The sequence below is a fragment of the Schistocerca serialis genome, chromosome 7 (genome assembly GCF_023864345.2).
Source record: "Schistocerca serialis cubense isolate TAMUIC-IGC-003099 chromosome 7, iqSchSeri2.2, whole genome shotgun sequence".
NCBI classification, from domain to species: Eukaryota; Metazoa; Arthropoda; class Insecta; order Orthoptera; family Acrididae; genus Schistocerca; species Schistocerca serialis.
The window spans coordinates 577,013,105-577,040,633 of record NC_064644.1 but is presented as its reverse complement, the minus strand read 5'-3'; the positions used below and the strand labels follow the sequence as shown (position 1 = coordinate 577,040,633).

At 44.3% G+C, this 27,529-nt stretch overlaps 1 protein-coding gene across 1 annotated transcript in view; it reads right to left on the bottom strand.

Moving 5' to 3' along the window:
• Nucleotides 1-27,266, bottom strand: part of LOC126413262 (zinc finger protein 239-like) — a 101,224-nt gene extending 73,958 nt beyond the window's left edge. Inside the window, exons 1-2 of the mRNA XM_050083164.1 lie at nt 27,239-27,266; nt 12,970-13,397 (exon numbers count right to left, since the gene is read on the bottom strand). Of these exons, the coding sequence (XP_049939121.1) occupies nt 12,970-13,397; nt 27,239-27,266 (456 nt within the window). The remainder of the gene's footprint in view (nt 1-12,969; nt 13,398-27,238) is intronic.
• Between the last annotated feature and the right edge of the window lie 263 nt (nt 27,267-27,529).

The window sequence follows — 27,529 nt, the reverse complement described above, 5'->3', positions numbered from 1 at the left end:
CTGACCTACAAATTAAACAATTCTCTTCTCTCCAGTTCTAAAACCGGGCAGAATGGCGGCATGACTGCCCGATTTGAGCCTCCGGCCTCATTCATACTTCTTTTCCCTACTCCTCTTAGTAGCTCCTCTGGAGAGGACAAGTGGAGTGCTCTTTAATACACTACTGGCCATTAAAATTGCTACACCACGAAGATGACGTACTACAGACGCGAAATTTAACCGACAGGAAGAAGACGCTGTGCTATGCAAATGATTTAGCTTTACAGAGCATTCACATAAGGTTCGCGCCGGTGGCGACACCTACAACGTGCTGGCATGAGGAAAGTTTCCAAACGATTTCTCATACACAAACAGCAGTTGACCGGCGTTGCCTGGTGAAACGTTCTTGTGATGCCTCGTGTAAGGAGGAGAAATGCGTACCATCACGTTTCCGACTTTGATAAAGGTCGGGTTGTAGCCTATCGCGATTGCGGTTTATCGTGTCGCGACATTTCTGCTCGCGTTGGTCGGGATCCAATGACTGATAGCAGAATATGGAATCGGTGGGTTCAGGAGGGTCGCCGTGCTGGATCCCAACGTCCTTGTATCACTAGCAGTCGAGATGACAGGCATCTCATCCGCATGGCTATAACGGATCGTGCAGCCACGTCTCGATCCCTGAGTCAGCAGATGGGGACGTTTGCAAAACAACAACCATCTGCACGAGCAGTTCGGAGACCGTGGCTGCGGTTACCCTTGACGCTGCATCACAGACAGGACCGCCTGCGATGGTGTACACAACGATGAACCTGTGTGCACGAATGGCAAAACGTCATTTTTTCGGATGAATCCAGGTTCTGTTTACAGCATCATGATAGTCGCATCCGTGTTTGGCGACATCGCGGTGAACGCACTTTGGAAGCGTGCATTCGTCATCGCCATACTGGCGTGTCACCCGGCGTGATGGTATGGGTTGCCATTGATTACACGTCTCGGTCACCTCTTGCTCGCATTGACAGCACTTTGAACAGTGGACGTTACATTTCAGATGTGTTACGACCCGTGGCTCTACCCTTCATTCGATCCCTATTAAACCCTACATTTCAGCAGGATAATGCACGACTGCATGTTGCAGGTCCTGTACGGGCCTTTCTGAATGCAGGAAATGTTCGACTGCTGCCCTGGTCAGTACATTCTCCAGATCTCTCACCAATCGAAAACGACTGGTCAATGGTGGCCGAGCAATGGCTCGTCACAATACGCCAGTCACTACTCTTGATGAACTGTGGTATCGTGTTGAAGCTGCATGGGCCGCTGTACCTGTACAAGCCATCCAAGCTCTGTTTGACTCAATGCCCAGGCGTAGCAAGGCCGTTATTACGGTCAGAGGTGGTTGTTCTGGGTACTGATTTCTCAGGATCTATGCACCCAAATTGCGTGAAAATGTCATCACATGTCAATTCTAGTATAATATATTTTTCCAATGAATACCCGTTTATCATCTGCATTTCTTCTTGGTGTAGCAATTTTAATGGCCAGTAGTGTAATTACGTCAGCTTACCTCAGCCCGCTTCAGCCCGAACACACAGGTCACTGAGCGCTGTACTAACTGCAATGTATGGGTTCTTCACAGCACATCAGTGCCCTTTGCTGCCCTGAATACTTCGCTCTTGTCTACAGTGCCCGCTGGGCTGTGCCTTATCGCCTACGAACAATGTCTTAATCCTGCCTCGCAGAATAGGTTGCTAAATATCAATATCATCTGCGTTTTTCATCCGATGTACCACTCGGTCCCTTAACTACTACCTTCCAGCCATAGCTGCACTAAATTTATAACAATTTCGCAAACCTGTGCCTGTAGTTATTCGTGAGACAACAAATTGCAATTATGATTCCCCATCTTTCCCTATGTGGACGGGAATCTCAGAGAATTCTCGCATTGTTAGGATAAAGTTGGAAATTGAAAGATCTCCCCACATTTTCTTTGACCAACATTCCGATTTAATTAGCAGCTGACTAGAAGTAGGAGGGTACTATACTGACAACATTCCACGTCTCATGAAGGGACAGAGCGAGCTAAACCTGTAGCTGCTGTTTAGCGAAGACTGTTCTGTACCAACCTTACTCACGGCACCCATTCAGGTGCACAAGATCTCTTCAGCTGCACGTTCGTTGAGGATGTTAGCACCCCATATTGGGGGATAGTAGGTATAAGAGTATTGTGATAACAGTCGGTTAAGAAGAAACATGTGCTTTACGCTTGATGGAGCTCCAGATGGACAGAGTTTAAAGCATTTTACGTAAATCAACTGTGCTAGCATTATAAAGTATTGTTCTAGTATCTGGGATTAGTACCAAGGAGGTATTGCCAAGAGAGAAATGATCGTAGGACATATGCATGGTTCTGCAGTTAAATACGCTGTAGTGTTAAAACCTTGTGTTTTCTGAAAAAAATAGTCATTAGGAGTGCAAAGCTCTTAATAGTGTAGCATAGGATATACATCTCCCCAATCTTACATACATCCGCACTGCAAGTTTTCTATCCCACACACTACAGTGACAAACTTTAATACGGTAAAACTACTTCCTTCCACACCAAAGAAAACAGTCTTCCTGACGCATCCCCTATATAGCTTTCCAGACGTGTATCCGTACATGTGTACTTTTTCTCTTTTTCCTACTGGTGTCACATACTCGTCCCCATATATAAGAATGTTGCTGCAACAAGCATGACATATTCAAGTACTCCCTCACTCTCCCTCAATTTCTCCGCACTTTGACATATTTTCCCTGAATTTATATGTATTTCCATCAATTTTCGTCATTTTATCGATTTTATGCCCCTTCTGCCCATGCAATAATGACCACTTTTCACCACGCATTCTTAGATTGCTTGTCAACACCTAACACAAATGTACTATTTTTCTGGTTGGACGATATATTATGGCACTGTATCAAATACATCCAGTTACCTCCAACCAGTCACCCCCAACCACATATTCTACAGTTGCAGTGCATTTTCTCTATGTTATGTATGGCTATGTCTGTGTATGTATCAAAGATGGCTCCCATGACCTAATTCTCCCGCTGGTGGATCCACCTTCGGACATGGAATACATTTCAGGATACAGTGCGTGGTGGATCCACCTTCGAACCATATCCTGGACGTAGTGTGTTGAGAATAAATTTAAATTTTAATGATCAACAGCCTCAGTTGCACCGTTTACCTAGAATTTACCTAGGTCTCAAATGGTTCAAATGGCTCTGAGCACTATGGGACTTAACATCTATGGTCATCAGTCCCCTAGAACTTGGAACTACTTAAACCTAACTAACCTAAGGACATCACACAACACCCAGTCATACCTAGGTTTCAGTCGGGATAACCCAACCTTCTTCAGAATAACAGTAACTACCGTTTGTCCATAGTGGACATCGTCAAGCTAAAAGTACAAATCCATAAATTATCGTCAGACTGTAAAACTTATCTGAAACTGCCTCGGCCCCATACCGCTGTACTGGAACTCACCTTTGCCTTTCGCTGGCAAGTGCTGTACCAAGGAGAGCTTCTGTAAAGTTTGGAAGGTAGGAGACCAGGTACTCTGAGGAGATGCCGTGAGTCGTGTTTGGGTAGCTCAGTTGGTAGAGCACTTGCTCGCGAAAGGCAAAGTTCCCTAGTTGGAGTCTCGGTCGAGCACACAGTTTTAATCTGCCAGGAAGTTTCACACCACAGAACAGTTATTGTATTTTTTTTAACAACATTGTATTGTATATCTCTTGAGGTAATAGTGACATTCATTGTCGAATGCCATCAAATTGGGACTGTAAGCGTAATATTTAACTGCAAATACAGCGATAAATATGTGGGTGCTTTCCTAGGACGACATCGTTTAGCGTCCGGGGTGTGTGGCAGAGGTAACCTGAGGCCGGAACGAATGGGCATTTCCAGCTTAAGGCCCTCGTGAGCTGGGGGGTACAATGAAAAGTTCCAGCCGGCCGGCCAATTGGTTCTTGGCCGCAGCTGTTGGGGCAAGTTCCTGCCGTTGCGCCCTCTGGATAGGTGAATAGTGAACCAATACTCAGTAGGTGGGCTTTGTTCGCGATCGCGCGTGTTTCGAGTATTCTTCGATTGTTATGTCGGTATTTGAGTTGATTCAATATCGATCACTGACGCTGGCGTTGTATATTGGTAACATCCAAATTTCAACCACTCCAGTCATCCCCAGTGTGGTGTCACCGCCAGACACCACACTTGCTAGGTGGTAGCCTTTAAATCGGCTGCGGTCTGTTAGTATACGTCGGACCCGCGTGTCGCCACTATCAGTGATTGCAGACCGAGCGCCGCCACACGGCAGGTCTAGTTTAGACAGACTCCCTAGCACTCGCCCAGTTTCACAATATATATAAATGACCTAGTAGATAGTGTCGGAAGTTCCATGCGGCTTTTCGCGGATGATGCTGTAGTATACAGAGAAGTTGCAGCATTAGAAAATTGTAGCGAAATGCAGGAAGATCTGCAGCGGATAGGCACTTGGTGCAGGGAGTGGCAACTGACCCTTAACATAGACAAATGTAATGTATTGCGAATACATAGAAAGAAGGATCCTTTACTGTATGATTATATGATAGCGGAACAAACACTGGTAGCAGCTACTTCTGTAAAATATCTGGGAGTATGCGTGCGGAACGATTTGAAGTGGAATGATCATATAAAATTAATTGTTGGTAAGGCGTGTGCCGGGTTGAGATTCATTGGGAGAGTCCTTAGAAGATGTAGTCCATCAACAAAGGAGGTGGCTTACAAAACACTCGTTCGACCTATACTTGAGTATTACTCATCAGTGTGGGATCCGTACCAGATCGGGTTGACAGAGGAGATAGAGAAGATCCAAAGAAGAGCGGCGCGTTTCGTCACAGGGTTATTAGGTAACCGTGATAGCGTTACGGAGATGTTTAGCAAACTCAAATGGCAGACTCTGCAAGAGAGGCGTTCTGCATCGCGGTGTAGCTTGCTCGCCAGCTTTCGAGAGGGTGCGTTTCTGGATGAGGTATCGAATATATTGCTTCCCCCTACTTGTACCTCCCGAGGAGATCACGAATGTAAAATTAGAGAGATTCGAGCGCGTACGGAGGCTTTCAGACAGTCGTTCTTCCCGCGAACCATACGCGACTGGAACAGAAAAGGGAGGGTATGACCGTGGCACGTAAAGTGCCCTCCGCCATACAGCGTTGGGTGGCTTGCGGAGTATAAATGTAGATGTAGATGTAGATGTACAGCCGACGTTGCTAGCGATGGTTCACTGTCTACATACGCTCTCATTTGCAGAGACGACAGTTTTGCATAGCCCTCAGCTACGTCATTTGCTACGACCTAGCAAGGCGCCATATTCAGTTACTATGAATGTATTCTGAACAGATAATATTGTGCATCATGTACCGCCAAGAGCGACGTTCATCATTAATGGATTAAAGTTAAGTATCAAACTGATTACGTCCGCTTTCTGAATTCTCATTTCTTGTCATGTTCCAGACCTCACGTCTGTATAGTTCTTCCCTCCTCACGCCAGCCTGCGTGAGCTAAAACGCGTGCATTTCGGCCTCCACTCGTAACACGGTGTTGGCTCTTCTGCCAACTCCACACCCAGATGCTCTCCATGGCCAGGCGTTCCTCTCCAGTGGGCAGAGCGCGGCTGCTGAGCTGGCGCAATCGCTGAGACATGTATCCCTGGGGGCAACCGACTCTGTGCAACTCTCTGGCCTGTGGCGCTGCGTGTGGATATCGAGACATGAGTGCAAGGGACGCACGAGTGTTTCTGTAACATCCGACGGATTGGATTGCAATACACTGCAGTGGACTCTGTGTTGCAGTGGTATTTGTTGTTCTTGTTGTCGTTGTCTCTATTCTATCATGCACTAGGACCTTCCTCTCCATTCTGAATGTAGGCGAGAGAACCAATTTAGGAACTGTACAGTCGTTTAAAAACCCAATCGCAACATCAAATTCTAGATTTATCAATTTGTTGTTTCCGATAGCGGTATTGCGAGCTCTCGTCTATCCAGCCGCTCCCGCAAATTGTTTGTAATTTTGTGGTAAGATCTTATGGGACCAAACTGCTTAGGTCATCGGTCCCTAATCTTACACACTACTTAATCTAACTTAAACTAACTTACGCTATGGACAACACACACACACACACACACACACACACACACACACACACACACACACACACACAGAGTCACACCGATGCCCGAGGGAGGACTCGAACCCCCGACGGGGGGAACCACGCGGTCCGTGACAAGACGCCTCAGACAGCGCGGCTACACCGCGTGGCGCAAATTGTTTAAGGACATAGTATGCAACTGAGCTGAAATCTGAAATTTTCAGCTACCTCCAACGTAATGGACTTCCTGCAAAATGACATAATTGTGCCAGTATAAACCAATAGGAGGTAAGGGGAAAAAGTCTGGAAGGTGGAAAAGTAGGGTTGGAAACCAGGCATTTGCGGCATCAAATCCTCCAAATATAATAGTGCTAGTATTCACGAATTGCTATCCTGAGTGAAAGTGAAGAAGAATTACATGATTTGCTGAACGGAATGAACAGTCTAATGAGTACTCAGTATGGATTGAGAGTAAAACGAAGAAAGGCGAAGGTAATGAGAAGTAGTAGAAATAAGAACAGCGAGAAACTTAACATCAGTATTGATGGTCAAGAAGTAGATGAAGTTAAGGAATTCTGCTACCTAGGATGCAAAATAACCAATGACGGACGGAGCAAGGAGAACATCGAAAGCAGACTAGCTATAGCAAAGAAGGCATTCCTGGCCAACAGAAGTCTGCTAATATTAAATATTGGCCTTAATTTGGGGAAGAAATTTCTGAGAACGTACATCTGGAGTACAGCATTGAATGGTAGTGAAACATGGACTGTGGGAAAACCGGAGCAGAAGAGAATCGAAGCACTTGAGATGTGGTGCTACAGACGAATGTTGAAACTTAGGTGGACTGATAAGGTAAGGAATGAGGAGGTTGTACACAGAGTCTGAGAGGAAAGGAATATGTGGAAAAGACCGATAAGGAGAAGGGACAGGATGATAGGACATGAGGGAATGACTTCCATGGAACTAGAGGGAGCTGTAGAGGGCAAAAACAGTAGAGGAGGACAGAGATTTGAATACATCCTGCAAATAATTGAGAACGTAGCTTGCAAGTGCTACTCTGAGATGAAGACGTTAGCACAGGAGAGAAATTCGTGGCAGGACACTTCAAACCAATCAGAAGACTGATGACAAAAAATAATCCACCAATAGGACGCAAGAAAAAAAACTGACCGCACACAAAGGATGTGGTATCCACTACTTCGTTTAGGACAAAGTTGGGTTTAGTGTGGTACATAACAGACTCTACCTACATCTTCTAGAATGTCTTTGTTCCATCCGCTGCAGATTTCCACAGCAATGGAAGTGTGAGAACAAAAGAATGTACCGACTACCCGTGCCACGTCTGCATGAGGGGTGAAAGTGACAGGAGAGAGAGATGGAAAGGAGGAGGGGTGGGGAGACCTGATGATCTGTGTGTGTTTGCGTATGATGGTTCATACAAACAGGAGGCATCCACTTGAGAGAGAGAGAGGGAGGGAGAGCGTGTATTCTGACGGAATATCTTGGGTATCAAATATCAAAGGGTGTCCGCCACCTGACTCTTTGTTTGGGTATTAGCGTGACATCCAGTATGCACGTCACATGAGGCAGCTGGCGGGTGGTGCGGCCGGCAGTGGTCAGGAGGTCCGAGTGGGCATAGTGTGGCCTGTGCATGTAGGAATATTTGAAGTGGCTGGCCAGACAAAATGGTCAAGGCGTGAGCGTGAAACGCCCTGCATTCGATGTGGAAGATTTTTAACAGTGTCATTACATTTGGTGGGTTATGTTGATGGTATTCATCGTGAAATTAGAAAAAAGTCCAATTGTTTAAATATCCCTTACTGCCTTGTCACCCACAACATGTATAAATAAGCAGTGTTCCACACACTGCAGTCAGTTTTGTACATAAATAAATAAACTATATTCCAAACAATGCCTTGTATCCTATAATTTTTTTTTAAAATATACAATATTCCACCTTTACTTGGACTACTAGAAATTGTATAAACAACATCACATAACTGCAACTGATTTCCCGACAAATTCTTTGAATAAATAAAGAAATAAACTATATTTAATATACCACCTTGTATCCCACAAATTGCTAAAATACACAATGTTCCATACATTGCCTTGTCTACCAGAAATTCTTTAAAGAATGTTCCATACACTGCAATCGATATCCCAGCAAATGGCCAATCAACTGAGTCTTTTTCCCACCAATTTGCAGGTGCGGAAGGGGAGGGGGATGGCTGGAGGATTTCCCAGAGGAGGAGGCGTTATTTAATTGATCAATTTGATTAATTAGTCAATCAAATTGATAAAGTGGGAGGGGGTTATTTGAATAACTCAGGCCTGAAAATATGCTTGTATCAGCCAGGGGGTGGAGGGGAGGGTTGGAAGTTCCCAGAGGATGGGTGAGGCGGAAGGGGAGGGGGACAGGTGGGTTTTTTCTCATATGGATTACTCTTGGGGGGCTACAAACCACATAGCAGAACAATAAATTAAGGGGAGGGGTCTAGAAATCAATCGAGTTTGCCTCTGAATGTATGAAAGCCACACTAACAAAGTTGCCTGATGCTCTCTTTGCCCTACCACTCATGCGCTATTTCAGTTCACGAAGGATGAAAGTGGAAATAGACAGTGAAGTTGTTTCACCAACCATTCCAGAATTCACTGAAGCTATTTTAGAAGACCAATGAATATTGAAATCGTGATGTTAGGACTGAGATTTCAGTAACTCTCCCATATATCACCACAGTGTATTGCACAAACAAATTTTATTACAAAGAAACGTTATAAATACTCAGCGTCAGAAACCTAGACCTACATCTATACAGTGAAAGCCATCCTGCAGTTTGTAAACATTTTTTAATGATTAATATCCTAGTTAATCCAGATAACTAGAAATACAAGAAAGTCAGTGGAAATCAATATAATTGGTTTTAAAATTTTTAGGTTTAAATATGGGATCAAAGTGGTTGTGCTGAGAGTAATAAAGGACAAGTGTGAGGTTCGCATTGAGAACCGATTTGAAATTGTGAATGGCAATACAGCTGCTACAGTTCATCACGAATATCTTCCGGTTTATAGCTAAAATGCTGTGAGGAACATCATTCCAACTTTGTATCAGCAACTTCAAAAATTGAAAGTAAAAAGTACATTCACTAGTCAATTTACTTACTGCACTGAAAAACTGATTCAACTGAAATTAATGAACAGTGGCCTACCCTAAATAGCAATTAATCATGACAATGAGTTTTTGAAACAGGAAAGGACGAAGGCTCATTACATTTTCGATTCAGTTGAATACACACTACCAATGTTTACATCTCCTGAGAGACACTAGCAATTGGTTTGTATTACTCAAAACAGATGGTGATGAATGTTCCAGTATAGAAATGGTTTACGGTAAAACAGTATTTGTGTAGGACCTCTGTGTATCCCAACGAAATCGATATAGTCCTTTAGACGAAAAACTGTGTCCTTTCATCATATACAGCTAGTAGCCTCTCTGCATAAATGAGGAACATGTTTATCAAATATGTTGACATCACTAATTTCAAGGTGCTGAAATGATAAAGGAATAAGGTCTGAGTCCATGTGGTGTTTAAGTTCATGGAGGGTGAAAAAGGAAAGCGATAGTATGTTCTTTCACCAACCAGTCCTATAATTCCCTGAAGTGATTTTCGGAGAACAATAAAAATTAAAATCACGATGTCAGAATTGAGATCTGAATACCTCTCCCATATATCACCCCAGTCTTTGGCGCAAACAAAATTTTAATGCAAAAAAGTTTTACATACTTAGTGCCAAAAAACCTACATCTACACTCTAAAAGCCACTTTACAAATTGTACATCAGTGGTTTACATTCGCGTTAACCCACACATTTCAGAAATATTGCAAATTGAACAGAAGTCAATCTATTTGGCATTAAAAGAATTAATTTTCAATTCGATAGTATGTTCTTTCACCAACCAGTCCTATAATTCCCTGAAGTGATTTTCGGAGAACAATAAAAATTAAAATCACAATGTCAGAATTGAGATCTGAATACCTCACCCATATATCACCCCAGTCTTTGGCGAAAACAAAATTTTAATGCAAAAAAGTTTTACATACTTAGCGCCAAAAAACCTACATCTTCACTCTAAAAGCCACTTTACAAATTGTACATCAGTGGTTTACATTCTCGTTAACCCACACATTTCAGAAATATTGCATATTGAACAGAAGTCAATCTATTTGGCATTAAAAGAATTAATTTTCAATTTGAGTTCCAAATGGCTGTGCTGAGAGTAATAACAGACAAGAGTGAGGTTCACACTGACATCCGATGCAAAACTGTGAAAGGCAATACAGTTGTTGAAGTTCATCACCAATGTGTTCCGGTTTATAACTGAAATGTAATGACTTAGAAGAACATTCCAACTTCGTATCAGGAACTTCAACGATAGGGGAAAAGGGTTAGAGTCCATGTGTTACTTCAGTTCATACAGCATGAGAGTGGACAGTGATAGTGATGTTGTTTCGCCAACCATTCCAAAATTCATTGAAGTCATTTCAGGTAACCAATGAAAACTTAAACGATAATGTTAGGATTGAGATTTGAATACCTCTCCCGTTTATCATCTCAATGTCTTGCGCAAATAAATGCTATTGAAAAAGATGTTTAAATACACTAAAGCGCCAAAGAAACTGCTACAGGCATGCGTATTCAGATACAGAGATATGAAAATAGGCAGAATACTGCTCTGCAGTCGGCAACGCCTATGTAAGACCATAAGTGTCTGGCGCAGTTGCTGGATGGCTTACTGCTGCTACAATGGCAGGTTATCAAGATTTAAGTAAGTTTGAACGCGCTGTCATATTCCATGATGATGATGTTTGGTTTGGGGGCGCTCAACTGCGCGAATATCAGCGCCCGTACAAATTCCCAACCTTTACTCAGTCCAATCTCGTCACTTTCATGAATAATGATAGAATGATGAGGATAATACAAACACCCAGTCATCTCGAGGCAGGTGAAAATCCCAGACCCCGCCGGGAATCGAACCCGGGACCCCGTGCTCGAGAAGCGAGAGCGCGACCGCGAGACCACGAGCTGCGGACTGTCATATTCGGCACAGGAGCGATGGGTCACAGCATCACTGAAGTAGCAATGAAGTGGGGATTTTCCATACGACGATTTCACGAGTGTATTGCGAATATCAGGAATCCGATAAAATATCAAATCTCCGACATCACTGCGACCGGAAAAATATCGCGCAAGAACGGGACCAACGACGACTGAAGAGAATCGTTCAACATGAAAGAAGGGCAACCCTTCCGCAAACTTCTGCAGATTTCAATGCTGGGCCATCAACAACTGTCATCTTGCGAACTATTCAACGAAACATCATCGATATGGGCTTTCGGAGCCGAAGGCCCACTCGTGCACCCTTCAAGACTGCACGACAGAAAGCTTTACGCCTCCCCTCGGCCCGTCAACAACGACATTAGACTGTTGATGACTGGAAATGTGTTACCTGGTCGGACGAGTCTCGTTTCAAATTGTATCGAACAGATGGGTGCGTACGGGTATGGAGACAACCTCATGAATCCATGGACCCTACATGTCAGCAGAGGACTGTTCAAGCTGGTGGAGGCTCTGGAATGGTGTGGGGCGTGTGTAATTGGGGTCATATGGGACCCCCTGGTACGTCTAGATATAACTCTGACAGGTGATTCTTACGTAAGCATCGTATCTGATCACCTGCATCGCCGGCCGCTGTGGCCGAACGGTTCTAGGCGCTTCAGTCCGAAACTGCGCTGCTGCTACGGTCGCAGGTTCGAATCCTACCTTGGGCATGGATGTGTGTGATGTCCTTAGGTTAGTTAGGTTTAAGTAGTTCTAAGTCTAGAGGACTGATGACCTCAGATGTTGTCCCATAGCGCTTTGAGCCGTTTGAACCATCACCTGCACCAATTACTGTCCTTTATGCATTCCGACGGACGTGGGAAATTCCAGCAGGACAATGCGACACCCAACACGTCAAGAGTTGCTACACAGTGTCTCCATGAACCTCTTCAGAGTTTAAACACTTCCCAGACATGAATATTTTTTAGCATATCTGGGATTATTTGCAACGTGCTGTTCAGAAGAGATCTCCACCAGCTCGTATTCTTACGGATTTATGGTCAGCCCTTAAGCATTCGTGGTTTCAGTTCCCTCCGGCACTACTTCAGACATTAGTCGAATCCATGCCACGTCGTGTTGCTCGCAAGGGCCCTACACGATATAAGGCAGGTGTACCAGTTTCTTTGGCTCTTCAGTGTATGTAGCGCCAGACCCCTACATCTACGTCCATACTCTGAAGGCCATCTTAAAGTTTCTAATATTTTCAGTGATTTACGTCCTAGTTAATCCACATAACAATAAATACAGCGAAATGAATAGAAAGCAATCCAAGTGGTTTTAAAAGGTAATCTGTTCTCTTCTTTTCACTTCTAGTACAGTGTCTACTTTTTCAGGAATGAATAATTATGTTTTTATTGTATAACTTGGTGGTGTGATGTCCTTCCTGAAGCCACAGCTGCTAAGGTAATCTATGTTAGGGAAATCCTGTGTACCATCTGTCTGTGTATTATGTCAACAGAATTTGCCTAAACGAGGGAGGGAAACTGCCTGATAGTTGTTAATCCAGTGTGCAGATTGGATCCGAATCTGGCCCATATCCGTGCCCTGCAAACTATCTCATTGCCCATTACCCTTTACGAGAAGGTCCGGTTTGGAGATGTACACGAAAAGGTTAGTCAGGGAAAGTAAGAGTAAACCGGAAGTATACTTAGTTCCCAAAACGTACCTCACAGGTGAAGGGCTTCTCACCGGTGTGCCTACGCATGTGCTGCTTGAGTAGTACCGAGCGCGTGAAGGCCTTGTCGCAGAGCGCGCACGCGTGCGGCCGCTCGCCCGTGTGTATGCGCACATGCATGTTGTAGGCGACTCGCTGGTTGAAGCGGCGCCCGCACTCGGAGCACGCGTACTCCTTGCGGTTGCGGTGGATCTTCATGTGCGAGCTGAGGTAGCCGCGGTCGTTGAACACCTTGCCGCACTCGGGGCAGGCGGCGGCGAACTCCCGCGTGCCCGCGTGCACCGACACGTGGTACTTGTAGTTGCGCAGATGGCTGAACGACTTCCCGCACTCGGCGCACTGGTGCGGCTTCTCCCCCGTGTGCGTGCGCGCGTGCACCTGCAAAGGTGTACAGTAGCCGAAAGCGGAACCTGCGTGGGCTGAGCGAAAGAGAAGAAGAGATGAGCTGAGAATGGAGAAAAGAGTGAGGGATTTGTCGAAGAGTTTGGAGATAGTAATGTTGCAAAAGATGGAGAAGGTGATGATACTGATGTATGATACAGAGACATTGTCATGGAAATATGAATGCAGTAGAATGAGTCAAACGAAGGTATAGTAGATACAATGGTAGTGGGAGATGAAGAGAAGAAAGAATTCAAGAGAGAATAAGAAGAGAAAGAAATGTAGACAAAAATGAAGGCGAAGGGGCAGAGGAAGGTGAAGCGAAGGAGATTACAGTGCAGAGATCAGCGCTAATAGGGAATTTTGTTATCGAGCTTACCTTTCAGAAGAAACAAGATCCAGTAAACGTGCTATGTGCTGGAAGGCAGAGTGATGAAGAAAACGTTACAGCGAAGAACACAGATGCAACAGAAAATGTAATTAGTAAACATAAAGTTTTGCATAAACGGAGACTGATGACCATAGATGTTAAGTCCCATAGTGCTCAGAGCCATAAACGGAGCTTTATATACGTACAATACCATGGGAGGTAAGAAGAGACAGGAAATACTTCAGCGAAAATCTCTGCTGCTGTAAGAGGATCTACCAGCGAGTATTTCTGTAGAAAGAGGCAAGAGCTCAAGGAAGCATCTGCTATATGTTACTCGAAGCTGGCAGAGTCAAAACTTTCAAATGTGTGGGAGTTACAGCATTTGTAGAAAGCGCAAGAATTCTTTTGTTGATTGAACGAAACGAAACAGGAGAAAGAGAAGTGGAAGATAATGCTGACTCGAAGGAAAAGATGCCACTGCATATAGCTAAGCAACGAGAGAAGAAACCATCCAATGAACTGCAGTAATTAATAAGCAAGAAAGATCAATCAAGAAGGCCCATATAATACGAGAGTACAATATATCTCGGGATTTTATTTAAGAGGCGAGGTTTTGCTATGTCTGGCGTAGACATTGTGTTCTCGTAAGTCATTTTCTACGTGTTACGTGTTATGTCACAATATGAATTTTGTGTGATGCACGAATGTAGTTCAGTGAACTTAAGAGCGCACACTACATTTACGACAGTCACACACCGACGGAGAAGGGTGATTATTAGCTGGAGCAAACATTCATAGTTGAAGACGAGTGGTACATTGTCTATGCCAATGATTCCCGGCCGGCCGGTGTGGCCGTGCGGTTCTAGGCGCTTCAGTCTGGAACCGCGTGACCGCTACGGTCGCAGGTTCTAATCCTGCCTCGGGCATGGATGTGTGTGATGTCCTTAGGTTAGTTAGGTTTAAGTAGTTCTGAGTTCTAGGGGACTGATGACGACAGATGTTAAGTCCCATGGTGCTCAGAGCCATTTGAACCATTTGAACCAACCAATGGTTCCCAATCTTTCTGAGACTGTTAGCCCTGAGTACAGTCAGATATTGGCTAGTATTCACTCACCTCCACCAACCATCTGCAACATTAGCGCCGAACTAAACTTGACAATGAGAAAGAATTTTCTTTGAATGATTTTATTTTTTTGGTGATGCAAGATGATATTTACTTTTCGTAGGTGTCTTATTAAACCCCCAAATAATGAGTCAATGAGGCAATTGGTTCCGCTTTATTCTAACAACATTTTATTTTTATTTATAGACAGATGAAGTAACGCGAATGTTACTTACAACTCCTTCCAGAAAAGAAAGCTAATTACCCGCATTGATCGTAGATACTTATTACAAAATGTACTTTCCCGGCACCACTCCTCTTCCTGGTGACGTTTGCTTCACTCACACCCTACAACCCAGTTTTAAAAACAAACAAGTAACAGGGGGCATACTATACCTACGGCTTGTGTACCACTACATTCCTGGTCTCTTTGCCCCTAAAATGGTAGAAATTAGAAGACTTTAGGCTGGCAATGCTTTGCGTCTGACCACTTCAGCATAGTAATGTAGTAGCTAATACATAATTACTGCTGTGTAGTAATCTCAATAAAATCGTTTATTGCAGTGAAGTAAATAATGAAGCAGTTCCTGGCCAACTGTGAGAACTACATACAACTGGGAGAAAGCATTTTCATGAGGTATTTAAGCATGTGTGTATCAATTTTTCTGTCGCAGATGTGTGATACGAAGTATATGTACAGTAGGTGGACTATGTGAGGAACAAGGACGAAGTTCATACATTCGTTTCACAAGCTGTAACCTCCACCTCATTGTCTCATGCGTTAATGCTAGTATTTGAAATAAAAAATGTAATTATTGGTACCATATGTAATCAGCATTACAGTTTTTCGAAATAGTGATGATGATAATAATTATCATTTGAAAATAGTTCGGTTTCGAGTCACAAACATTACTGAACCTATTTTTTTTTATCCCTTAGAGGGAGTAAATTACCCCAGGTTGAGAACCATTGATCTATGCGCTGTAGCACCGCCAGCTGCTGGGGAGACCTGTTGGTAAACAAGCGGACGTGAGCCTACACAGCCGGTGATACCGCGCGAGACGTGAAGAAGATTGATAGTTGCCACGCCAAGCAGTGCTTGTAAATAGAGGCAGCAGGTCGCTCATTATGAACCGGGCACGGCGCACCGATTAAATCGACAGCAGGAATTGAAGAGAGGGAGTGAATACGTTAGCGTTTGTGGATCTGAATACAGTTCTGTAAATGTAATGTATGGATGTTCCTGGCAGACTGAACCTGTGTGCCAGACCGAGACTCAAAATCGGGACCTTTGCCTTTCGTCGGCAAGTGCTCTACCAGATGAGCTATCGAAGTATGACTTACGACCCATCCTCAAAGATTTATTTCCTCCATTACTCGCCTCATACCCTCTTTCTGGAATCTCATGTATGTAATTAGGTAACTACAGGAAATCCTACATAACAACAGTTAATTATTAAAATTTGGGAAGCGTGTGTGATGGTGAAACTTTGGCCATCCTTTGGTATCCAGAGTAGTAGGTCGAAGCCGGTGTGGCAATTCCCTGCATTGGTTCAAATGGCTCTAAGCACTATGGGACTTGACATCTGAGGTCATCAGTCCCCCAGAACTTACAAGGGAACCTCCCCATCGCACCCCCCTTCGATTTAGTTATAAGTTGGCACAGTGGATAGGCCTTGAAAAACTGAACACAGATCAATCAAGAAAACAGGAAGAAGTTGTGTGGAACTATGAAAAAAATAAGCAAAATGTACAAACTGAGTAGTCTATGTGCAAGATAAGCAACACAAGGAAAGTGTGAGATGAGGAGCGCCGTGGTCCCGTCGTTAGCGTGAGCGGCTATCGAACGAGAGGTCCTTGGTTCAAGTCTTCCCTCTAGTTTAATTTCTTTATTTTCGCAGTTATGATCTGTCCGTTCGTTCATTGACGTCTCTGTTCACTGTAATAAGTTTAGTGTCTGTGTTTTGCGACCGCACCGCAAAACCGTGCGATTAGTAGACGAAAGGACGTGCCTCACCAATGGGAACCGAAAACATTTGGTCGCAAGGTCATAGGTTAACCGATTCCTCCACAGGAAAACACGTCTGATATAGTCTATACGACATTGGTGACGGCATGTGCGTCACATGGCAGGAATATTTTGTCGACCCACCTAACTTGTATACTTGGCGAATGGGTAAAAAGATTCTTCTACCTTGCCTGATTTAGGTTTTCTTGTGGATGTGATAGTCACTCCCAAAAAAGAGATGAAAACAAAAGAGTTTGTCACATAAACTGCAACAAATGAATGCAACAGTTTCACAGTCGCACAGCTTTCCCTGTGCTCTATCAAAACATATGTTTTTAACTTTTTCAAATTTTTCCGTGTGTAGACCGTCAAATCCTGCATATGTCCAAGAAAATCTGAACATGTCATGGAATTTTGGAGAGCGAAGTTGATTGTGTGTGAGTGCTTGAACTTTGATAGTTGTCTGAAAATAAAAAATTAAAATTCTCACTCGAGGGAAGACTTGAACCAAGGACCTATCGTTCTACAGCTGCTCACGTTAACCACAGGACCACGGCGCTACTGAGCTTCTACTCTCCTTAATGTTGCCTATTTTTAGCATGGACTACTCAGTTTGTATATTTTGCTTATTTTTTTCATAGTTCCACACAACTTCTTCCTGTTTTCTCGATTGATCTGTGTTCAGTTTTTCAAGGCCTATCCACTGTGCCAACTTATAACTAAATCTGAGGGGGGTGCGATGGGGAGGTTCCCTTGTTAGAACTACTTAAACCTAACTAAACTAAGGACATCACACACATCCATACCCCAAGGTAGGATTCGAACCTGCGACCGTAGCAGTCGCGCCGTTCCGGACTGAAGCACCTAGAACCGCTCGACCACAGGGGCCTGCGATACCCTGCGTTATTGCCAGATTTATTCAAGATGGCCGATCCAAGATGGCGGTCATAGCTGTGGCATGCCACACTGACGTCCTATGGGAGATCAAATTTTGGCAGGAAAGTAGGTCAACTGGGCTACTTCCACTAACCTACTCTCCTCCCCTCCCCCCCCACCTCCCTTCTTCTCCACCGGCCGCTGTGGCCGAGCGGTTCTGGACGCTTCAATCCGGAACCGCGCTGCTGCTGTGGTCGCAGGTTTGAATCGTGCCTCGGGCATGGATGTGTGTGATGTCCTTAGGTTAGTTAGGTTTAAGTAGTTCTAAGTCTAGGGGACTGATGACCTCAGATGTTAAGTCCCATAGTGCTCAGAGCCATTTGAGCCATTTGAACCGTCCTCTCCTCACCCCTCCCTACCTGGAAATTGGTGGGAAAAGGACTTAGTCTGTGCTGGGCTGTTGGATGTTTATTTAAACAATTTGAGTTGTCATAGACAGTAGCTCCATCTGGTGTATTCACCATGAGGTCCAGAGTTGAACTGATCTGGTTCACAACACCAGCACCAGAGGACGCTGTCGGCCCTCACCCATCCCGTGATGTAATCCTAGATTGCGTTCTAGGGAAAAAATGGAGATATAAGGATTCAGACTGTGGCTAGCTGTTGGACTGGGACGAATGTAATTGTTTACTGTGTTCAATAGAAGACGTGTTTGTGCTGGAGATGAAGGAGCATATTAGCTGTAATCATGCATTTGGGGACTTTTTCGAGAGCAATGATATTTGGTGAAGAAGAATACGCTTCATGAAATAATGAAGATGGACTAAGTTACATTTCACAACTGACACTGATAAATGCGTGTGCTGTAACTGTAGACCAGTCGATAAAAGTCCAGTCAGTCTTCCAAAGCATAAGAGGCAAGACATTCACTCCAGAGTTTCTGCACCCCGCTGGAAGAGAGGCAATGCGCTTAGCTCCCTGCCCCCCAAAGTCTTCGTGTCGGCTTACAGCACGGCTATGCGGTAGCCGTAAGGCCACATGATAAGCACTTCCTGTCGTGTTGGAAATACGCGCAGCCCTCCTCCTTCCCATACCTGGTGCATGAATAACCTTTGTCAATGAACATGAACTGCTTCAGGAGTTATTACATGTGGTGCTGTGGATTATCGTCACATACATAACGAGGGTATCACAGGAACTAAATGTACTACTGCACAAAGAGAGAGAGAGAGAGAGAGAGAGACATCCCTTCAGATGTTGTGAGAATATTTAAACAATTACACATTTTATTCTGACGAGTATCACGACAGGTACACTTGAACACAGACTCTAAAAAGATTGTGACAAACTTGTGAAACCTTCCTGAGACACTTCAAATGCTTTTGTGGGAAATAGATCCCGATACCAATATCAGCTGCAGGATCTGATTTTACACGCCAAAACGACGATATTTGGAAGTCTAAATAAATGTCTCTGTAACTCTAAACCGGGTGCGCACAACTTTTTGAGTTTTAGCTGCTTGTTTGAAGACACTGCCAGAGAGAGCAAAAACTTTCTGAGTCCTACAGCTCCTGTTGTGTTCATTACTTTATTGAAACGGTGAGTGGGCTTAGTTTTACATTTGCTGCTGCTGGAGTCACGGACGTTACTTTCTTCAATTCTCGAGTCACAGACGGGAAAGTCGGAACAATTACTCAAACAGAATTTTGAAGTACTGTCTTACAGACGAGAAAAATGGCTAGAGTTTTCGGTGAATTTTCGATGTCCTACAACTTTTGGTCTGGAGATGCTCTAAAATCACAATGGCGGCTGAGGGACAGCATCCCTTCAGAGGTGGATGGTCTGCTTGGACGTGTCTCTGAACACTCAAACAAAGAAGATATCATGTTACTCACAGAACTTTTAGTAGATAACTTTCCCCCTCTTATTCGAACCAGTCTCCAGAGGATCCTGTGCCCTGTACAAAGAATGTCTTGTAAATGGAGCATTCTGAAATGGAAACGAGCGTTTGGCGTCAGTAGCCGGGAGGCCCCTTGCGGGGCAGTTTCGGCCGCCTTGGTGCAGGTCTTATTACATTCGACGCGACATTGGGCGAACGGCGCGCCGGATGGGGATGAAATGATGATGAAGACAGCACAACTGTTCGCAGCTCGTGGTCGTGCGGTTCTCGCTTCCCGCGCTCGGGTTCCCGGGTTCGATTTCCGGCGGGGTCAGGGATTTTCTCTGCCTCGTGATGACTGGGTGTTGTGTGATGTCCTTTGGTTAGTTAGGTTTAAGTAGTTCTAAGTTCTAGGGGACTGATGACCATAGTGCTCAGAGCCACAGCACAACACCCAGTCCCTGAGCGGAGAAAATCCCCGCCCCAGCCGGGTTCAAATGGTTCAAATGGCTCTGAGCACTATGGGACTTAAATTCTGAGGTCATCAGTCCCCTAGAACTTAGAACTAATTAAAACTAACTAACCTACGGACATCACACACATCCATGCCCGAGGCAGGATTCGAACCTGCGACCGTAGCAGTCGCGCGGTTCCAGACTGTAGCGCCTAGAACCGCATGGCCACAGCGGCCGGCGCCCCAGCCGGGAATCGAACCGTGGCCCGTAGGACGGCAATCCGTCACGCTGACCACTCAGCTATTGGGGAGGACAATGGAGCATTCTGATTAGCTCTTACTGAATTTATTCGCCGAACTGGTGCTGCTGCTGTGGAAGCACTGTCCACCATTTTCTGCAGACAAGACTCATTGGCAAAAGTATTTTGTACAGATCGGGAAAACATACAGCAGTCATATGAGACTGACAGTTAAACCCTGTATCGGAATACGATCCGATACATCAAAACAATGCCACGCCGGCAAGGGACAGTGTTGCATGCCTTCCTACTTTGCTAGCAGATGAAGGTTTATTATGACACAGGCAGTCTCCGATTCTTTCTTCCGAAGATAAGCAAACAAACCCAGTAGTGTTCATAAGAGCCATCCGGAATGTTTTCCCAAGAAATTAGACAGAATAACAGATGATAAGCTTTGTGGTAGTTTATACACAGGGTGATCTCTAGCTGTGGGCCGCTGACATGGTGGAAAGGTGCACACCTACGAACAGTTCGAAAGCGCATTCTTAGACAAGTTCTGGTCCATCGCAGTGTAAGCACAGAGGGCTCAGAAGATACTCTGAGAAGTATCTAAATAAAACCCATTACTGGACGAACTCGATATCACACGTAGATGTTCTAAAAATATTAAAAAGCTGCCACCGGCTAACATACGTGAGAAATTAATCACTGCCCTTGAGGAATCCTTTCAGTTTTCGATTGCATTGATTTTATTTACGGAGAGAGACCTGTGCAACCACAAAATGATAGTGTGCAGGCAGAACCCACACGAACTAATGAACAACATGGCGGGAGTGGCAACAACAACCAACACCGTTGGCAGCCATATCCCCACGGCAACAATGTCAAATGTCAACGGGAACCAATTTGATAACGGAAAGAGGCAAAAATTCAGGCGAGGGTATAAAAGTAACCAGGGACGGAATTTCAGTCGGACAGGATTTAGCGGCGAAAGAGATCATAGTCAGCAAGCGTACAATGCGCCGCCCACCGGAGGCAATGATCCGAAAGGCCACTGGCAAATGCAGGACACAATCAGGCGACAAAGTAATCCGCCGCCATCTGGTTATAATCAGCACAATCAAAATTACGTTTCGAATAGCGGCCAGGGACAACGACATTTCGAATCGAGAACCGTGCAAGATACTAATTGGCGAAACCAGACGTGTAATGTGCACATAATTGTGGTTACCCCTAACGAACAGATCAGTGCTCAGAGCAATTGGGAAAACACGGACCGGTCTCGATAGACCCCCGTTCATGATCAGTAAAGAGGCTGGGGGCATGGAACTAGTTAATAGCTGTTTTTTAAACACGACGACTGTGGTCATATCAAAGATGACCAGCGTCAGGAGAATATTACCAACCGTGTAGACAGAAATGAAGACACAGTCCATGGGGTAATCAGTGCACAAATGTTTGGTTTAAGGGTACCCATAATACTGGACACTGGAGCTGCCACTAATTTCACAGGGTCTGTTTGACCAGTTACTTCGTGAGATATTTGGCCCGGTCACTATCAATGGACCACCCTGTATATATAGCTAAGGCTCACCGGTTATTTGACCATCTTCTTCTGTGCAGATGCACAAACAGTGCGCGAACTCTTACGGGAATCGGCAGTAAAGCCGCGAGTAATAATAGGCAGGGGCTCTATGAATATAGTGCCGGATAATAAGTTGCGAATGTGGGTCTTACGGGAGGCGTGCCAGAGATGAGTCCCTGCAGTCGCACTATCCTATGTGTCCTCGGTGGCTCAGACGAATAGAGCGTCTGCCATGTAAGCAGGAGAGCCGGGGTTCGAGTCCCAGTCGGGGCACACATGTCCCCGTTGATTTATATCAAGGCCTATATGCAGCTATGGGTATTCATTTCATTGTAATATTCAGTAGACCTAGGGAAGTCAAACGCCAGAGAAAGCAAACGAAAATGCACTGGTGACGTTTGAATGCAATTCTTCTGTCCTACCGTCATGTTTGTAAACACGCAGGGAATTGAGCAAGGAAATATCCCCTGAGATCGTGCGCACTGAGGTAAGTGAGTCAGCTTGTATTACAGAAGAACTGCCGGAGCTTTTATTGCGTTTTGCTCATGTTTTTGAACGACTCGCTAGCATGATCAAAGGATACAAATACAAAATGGAAGTGTATCCATACGAAACCTTCTGCTTTAACGAACCACTTAAATTGGAAGGAACACACAGAAAATGTTACGGGGACGGCTAACCAGGGACTGCGTTTTATTGGCGGGACAATTAGAAAATGTGACAGACCTACTAAGGAGACTAACTACACTACGCTTGTCCGTCCTCTTTTAGAATACTGCTGCGCGGTGTGGGATCCTTACCATATAGGACTGACGGAGTACATCGAAAAAGTTCAAAGAAAGGCAGCACGTTTTGTATTATCGTGAAATATGGGAGAGAGTGTGACAGAAATGATACAGGATTTGGGCTGGAAATCATTAAATGAAAGACGTTTTTCGTTGCGACGGAATCTTCCCACGAAATTCCAATCACCAGCTTTCTCCTCCGAATGCGAAAATATTTTATTGACACCGACCTACATAGGGAGGAACGATCACAACGGTAAAATAAGGGAAATCAGAGCTCGTACGAAAAGATATAGGTTTCATTCTTTCCGCGCGCTATACGAGGTTGGAATAATAGAGAACTGTGAAAGTGGTTCGATGAACCCTCTGCCAGACACCTGAATGTGATTTGCAGAGTATCCATGTAGACGTAGATGTAGATACGGGCCAGAGCGTGAGAAATACCTTAACTTCAAACTGTTTAAACGCACTGTAGGCATGCGACTCAGACGCAGAGCATGTAAATAGCGAAATGGGGCGAGGAGAGGAATGCACACGCGCACTACCCAGCTTTCAGGTTGGTAACCTCCTCGAATGCTCACAGCACAGCGTAAACCGAAGGATCGCCGCCACACGACGATAGCTTAGCAAGGAAACGTCAAGCAATCTACATGAAGAGAAAGCTTATAACATGAGTTGACTGTTGTTGTTGTAGTGGTCTTCAGTCCTGAGACTGGTTTGATGCAGCTCTCCACGCTACTCTATCCTCTGCAAACTTCTTCATTTCCCAGTACATACTGCAACCTACATCCCTCTGAATCTGCTTAGTGTATTCATCTCTTGGTCTCCCTCTACGATTTCTACCCTCCACGCTGCCCTCCAATGCTAAATTTGTGATCCCTTGATGCCTCAGAACATGTCCTACCAACCGATCTCCCTTCTTCTAGTCAAGTTGTGCCACAAACTCCTCTTCTCCCCACTCCTATTCAGTACCTCCTCATTAGTTATCTGATCAACCCATCTAATCTTCAGCATTCTTCTGTAGCACCACATTTCGAAAGCTTCTATTCTCTTCTTGTCCAAACTAGTTATCGTCCATGTTTCACTTGTCTGAGAGAATTACAATGTCATCGGCGAACCTTAAAGTTTTTATTTCTTCTCCACGGATTTTAATACCTACTCCGAACTTTTCTTTTGTTTCCTTTACTGCTTGCTCAATATACAGATTGAATAGCATCGGGGAGATGCTATAACCCTGTCTCTCTCCCTTCCCAACCACTGCTTCCCTTTTATGTCCCTCGACTCTTATAACTGCCATCTGGTTTCTGTACAAATTGTAAATAGCCTTTCTCTCTCTGTATTTTACCCCTGCCACCTTCAGAGTTTGAAAGAGAGTATTCCAGTCAACATTGTCAAAAGCTTTCTCTAAGTCTACAAATGCTAGAAACGTAGGTTTGCCTTTCCTTAATCTTTCTTCTAAGACAAGGCGTAAGGCCAGTATTGCCTCACGTGTTCCCATTTTTCTACGGAATCCAAACTGATCTTCCCCAAGGTCGGCTTCTACCAGTTTTTCCATTCGTCTGTAAAGAATTCGCGTTAGTATTTTGCAGCCGTGACTTATTAAATTGATAGTTCGGTAATTTTCACATCTGTCAACGCCTGCTTTCTTTGGGATTGGAATTATTATATTCTTCTTGAAGTCTGAGGGTATTTCGCCTGTCTCATACATCTTGCTCACCAGATGGTAGAGTTTTGTCAGGACTGGCTCTCCCAAGGCTGTCAGTAGTTCTAATGGAATGTTGTCTACTGCCCTGGCCTTGTTTCGACTCAGGTCTTTCAGTGCTCTATCAAACTCTTCACGCAGTATCATATCTCCCATTTCATCTTCATCTACATCCTCTTCCATTTCTATAACATTGCCCTCAAGTACATCTCCCTTGTATAGACCCTCTATATACTCCTTCTACTTTTCTGCTTTCCCTTCTTTGCTTAGAACTGTGTTGACTAGCAGGGAAATAAAACGTGTACACTACACAACTAAACTAAGATTACGAAATTGGGAAGAACTATACACACAAACACACACACACACACACACACACACACACACACACACACACACACACACACATACGCAAACATACAGAGGACGAAGTAAACATTATCTATAGAAAACTAGCTACACACTATGGTACTATGTACAAGTTATTTACATATCCGCCGACTGCTGGTGACCGAGCGGTTCTTGGCGCTTCAGTCTGGAACCGCGCGACCGCTACGTTCGCAGGTTCGAATCCTGCCTCGGGCATGGATGTGTGTGATGTCCTTAGGTTAGTTAGGTTTAAGTCGTTCTAAGTCCTAGGGGACTGATGGCCTAAGATGTGAAGTCCCATAGTGCTCAGAGCCATTATTTACATTTCCACAAGTGGCTATTTCCAAGCTCCACGAAAGAGGATACCAGTACAAGGAGTGAAGGAATATAAATTAAGCTTTGAATATTCTACGAGAGATAGGATTGTGCCCCGCCTAGGATAACGCTTTTGTTTCCAGGTACAAAAAGGTAAGTCAAAATGACAACCGCTCTACTAATATTTGTGCTCTTACAACTCATATAAAAACTGGTAAAGAATGAATTGTTTTTTGTTAGAAATTGAAAATATGAATACTGGAAGCGTGATGCATTAGTAGCCAGCGACCAACTATACACTTAGTTTTAACTTAGTATTTAAGTGTCCTTCCAGCGAACGATCCAGAGTCACGTCCTGGGTAAAATAGGTAACACAATAGCTAGGTGTTTGGTACTAAAGCATGAGGGCCGCACCGAAAATGAATAACTGTATATATGAAAATATGTGTGAGTATGATGGTGTGAATGCGTGTATGAAAAAGCTAAAGTGCGCCAAATGGATAAAATGGTTGAACTTAGATCTTGTGCTATCGAATGAAAAGGTGTCGTACCGAATGAAAAGGTGTCGGCCGCCCGGCGTGGCCGAGCAGTTCAGGCGTTTCAGTCTGGAACCGTGCGACCGCTACGGTCGCAGGTTCGAATCCTGCCTCGGACATGGATGTGTGTGATGTCCTTAGGTTAGTTAGGTTTAAGTAGTTCTAAGTTCTAGGGGACTGATGACATCGTATGTTAAGTCCTATAGTGCTCAGAGCCATTTGAACCATTTGAAAAGGTGTCAGCCCACGCATTGTAAGTCCAAGTGACAGAGGGGAGCGCCAAGCAAGAATTATTACAATACATTCGCAAATTAAGACAAGTTGCCTCAACATTGTTTATACTTCTTCATTGACACAATTATCGTGGAGACATATTCGTGCACAACAGAATATACAAGAGTGATATCCTGTAGTACAATGAAGTACAAGTCACCGACATTGAGGTACACTGTTTACAGTCGGTGATGACATTTGTATAACGTAATATTGTACTATCAGAATGTATCACTAGATAGTAAACACAAAGTAAGTGGATTAACACGAAATGATATACTCAATGGTTCTCTTTTGATGACCGAAGGATTGCAGTAGTATAGTAAAAACTGAATCCCTCTTCCTGTCCACAACAATTCCTGTAGAGTAGTAGACACATCGTAGTTTGCTTCTCAGAGGCGTAGCTAGCGTAGTTATGTAGCTTATCGCAACTTAATGTTATGAAGCTTTCCTTCCTCTGCGTCAGGTGAGGTGTATGAATACAAAACTTATGCACATCATGTAATTATGTTGTATGCAATTATTTTGTCAATACAGTAAAATGAGACTGAAAAAACGACAAGCTGCGTAATCTTAAAGCGAGGTGACACTATGAATACAGATTGTTCACAAATGAACATCCAAATGGTTAATGCCTGAGAGTGAAAAGAGATAAAAATGATAATGCAAAAACTAAAAGATGTTTCGTGACATAAAAACTCAAAAGATGTACATAATATCAGATGTCTTGTGTGTATAATTTACGTACACTGTTTATGAAATTTTTTGTATAATATTTATTAAAGAAATATAAATGCAATATGAAAATGTACACGTACGGAGTACGAAATACGCAAACCCCGAGTTTCAACATACTTTAAAATGTAAATAGTTAGGTTATAGTAACAGTGATGAATTGTAAAGACTATGTGAAGCTGAATATGTTCTCCAGGACTGCATATGTGAACTGGAATGGAAATGAAGTCCCATGCTTCTTGACAGAGCCTACGGGAATGATGCGGGAGAGCCGCACCGCTGTACTAGGCAAGGACATAAAGGAGGTGGTGTGCCGTTGCCTGCCTCCGACCGTAATGATGATGATGAAAACGACACAACACCCAGTCATCTCGGGGCAGATAAAAATCCCTGACCCCGCCGGGAATCGAACCCAGGACCCCGTGCTCGAGAAGCGAGTACGCTTCCACGAGACCGCGGGCGACGGATTTATGTGAATTAATAACTAAAAATATGCTAGGAACATTTTGTGAAGGACTGAAATCCGTAATTCCGTGTGTTCCTGTGAAAAAACGGGTGGCAGTGCTGAGGAATAACAAACATTTATATCCTCGATGAACTCAGGTATCGACGGAGAGCATATGGAAACGAATAAAGGCATTGGAGACTTACCTTGAACCCATTCAAATGTCCCCGGCATGCTGATGCCGCGGGCCTTTTTCGACCACTGAAACATGTGCACTACGACAGGAACAAATGTCTGGGCCGTAAATCACGAACCTCCTCGCCACAGCATCGACGGCCCCACTATGCACAAGCCTCAGCACACCACACTGCAGCAATCGGATGAACACTTCTATCGACTTTGGGTGAACAAGTGAAACTGGAGCACACTCATGTGCAGCTCAACTGAACTGCTGCCTTAAAAAACTCAAGTGAGTGCGAAGTATGCGTCAAGCGAGG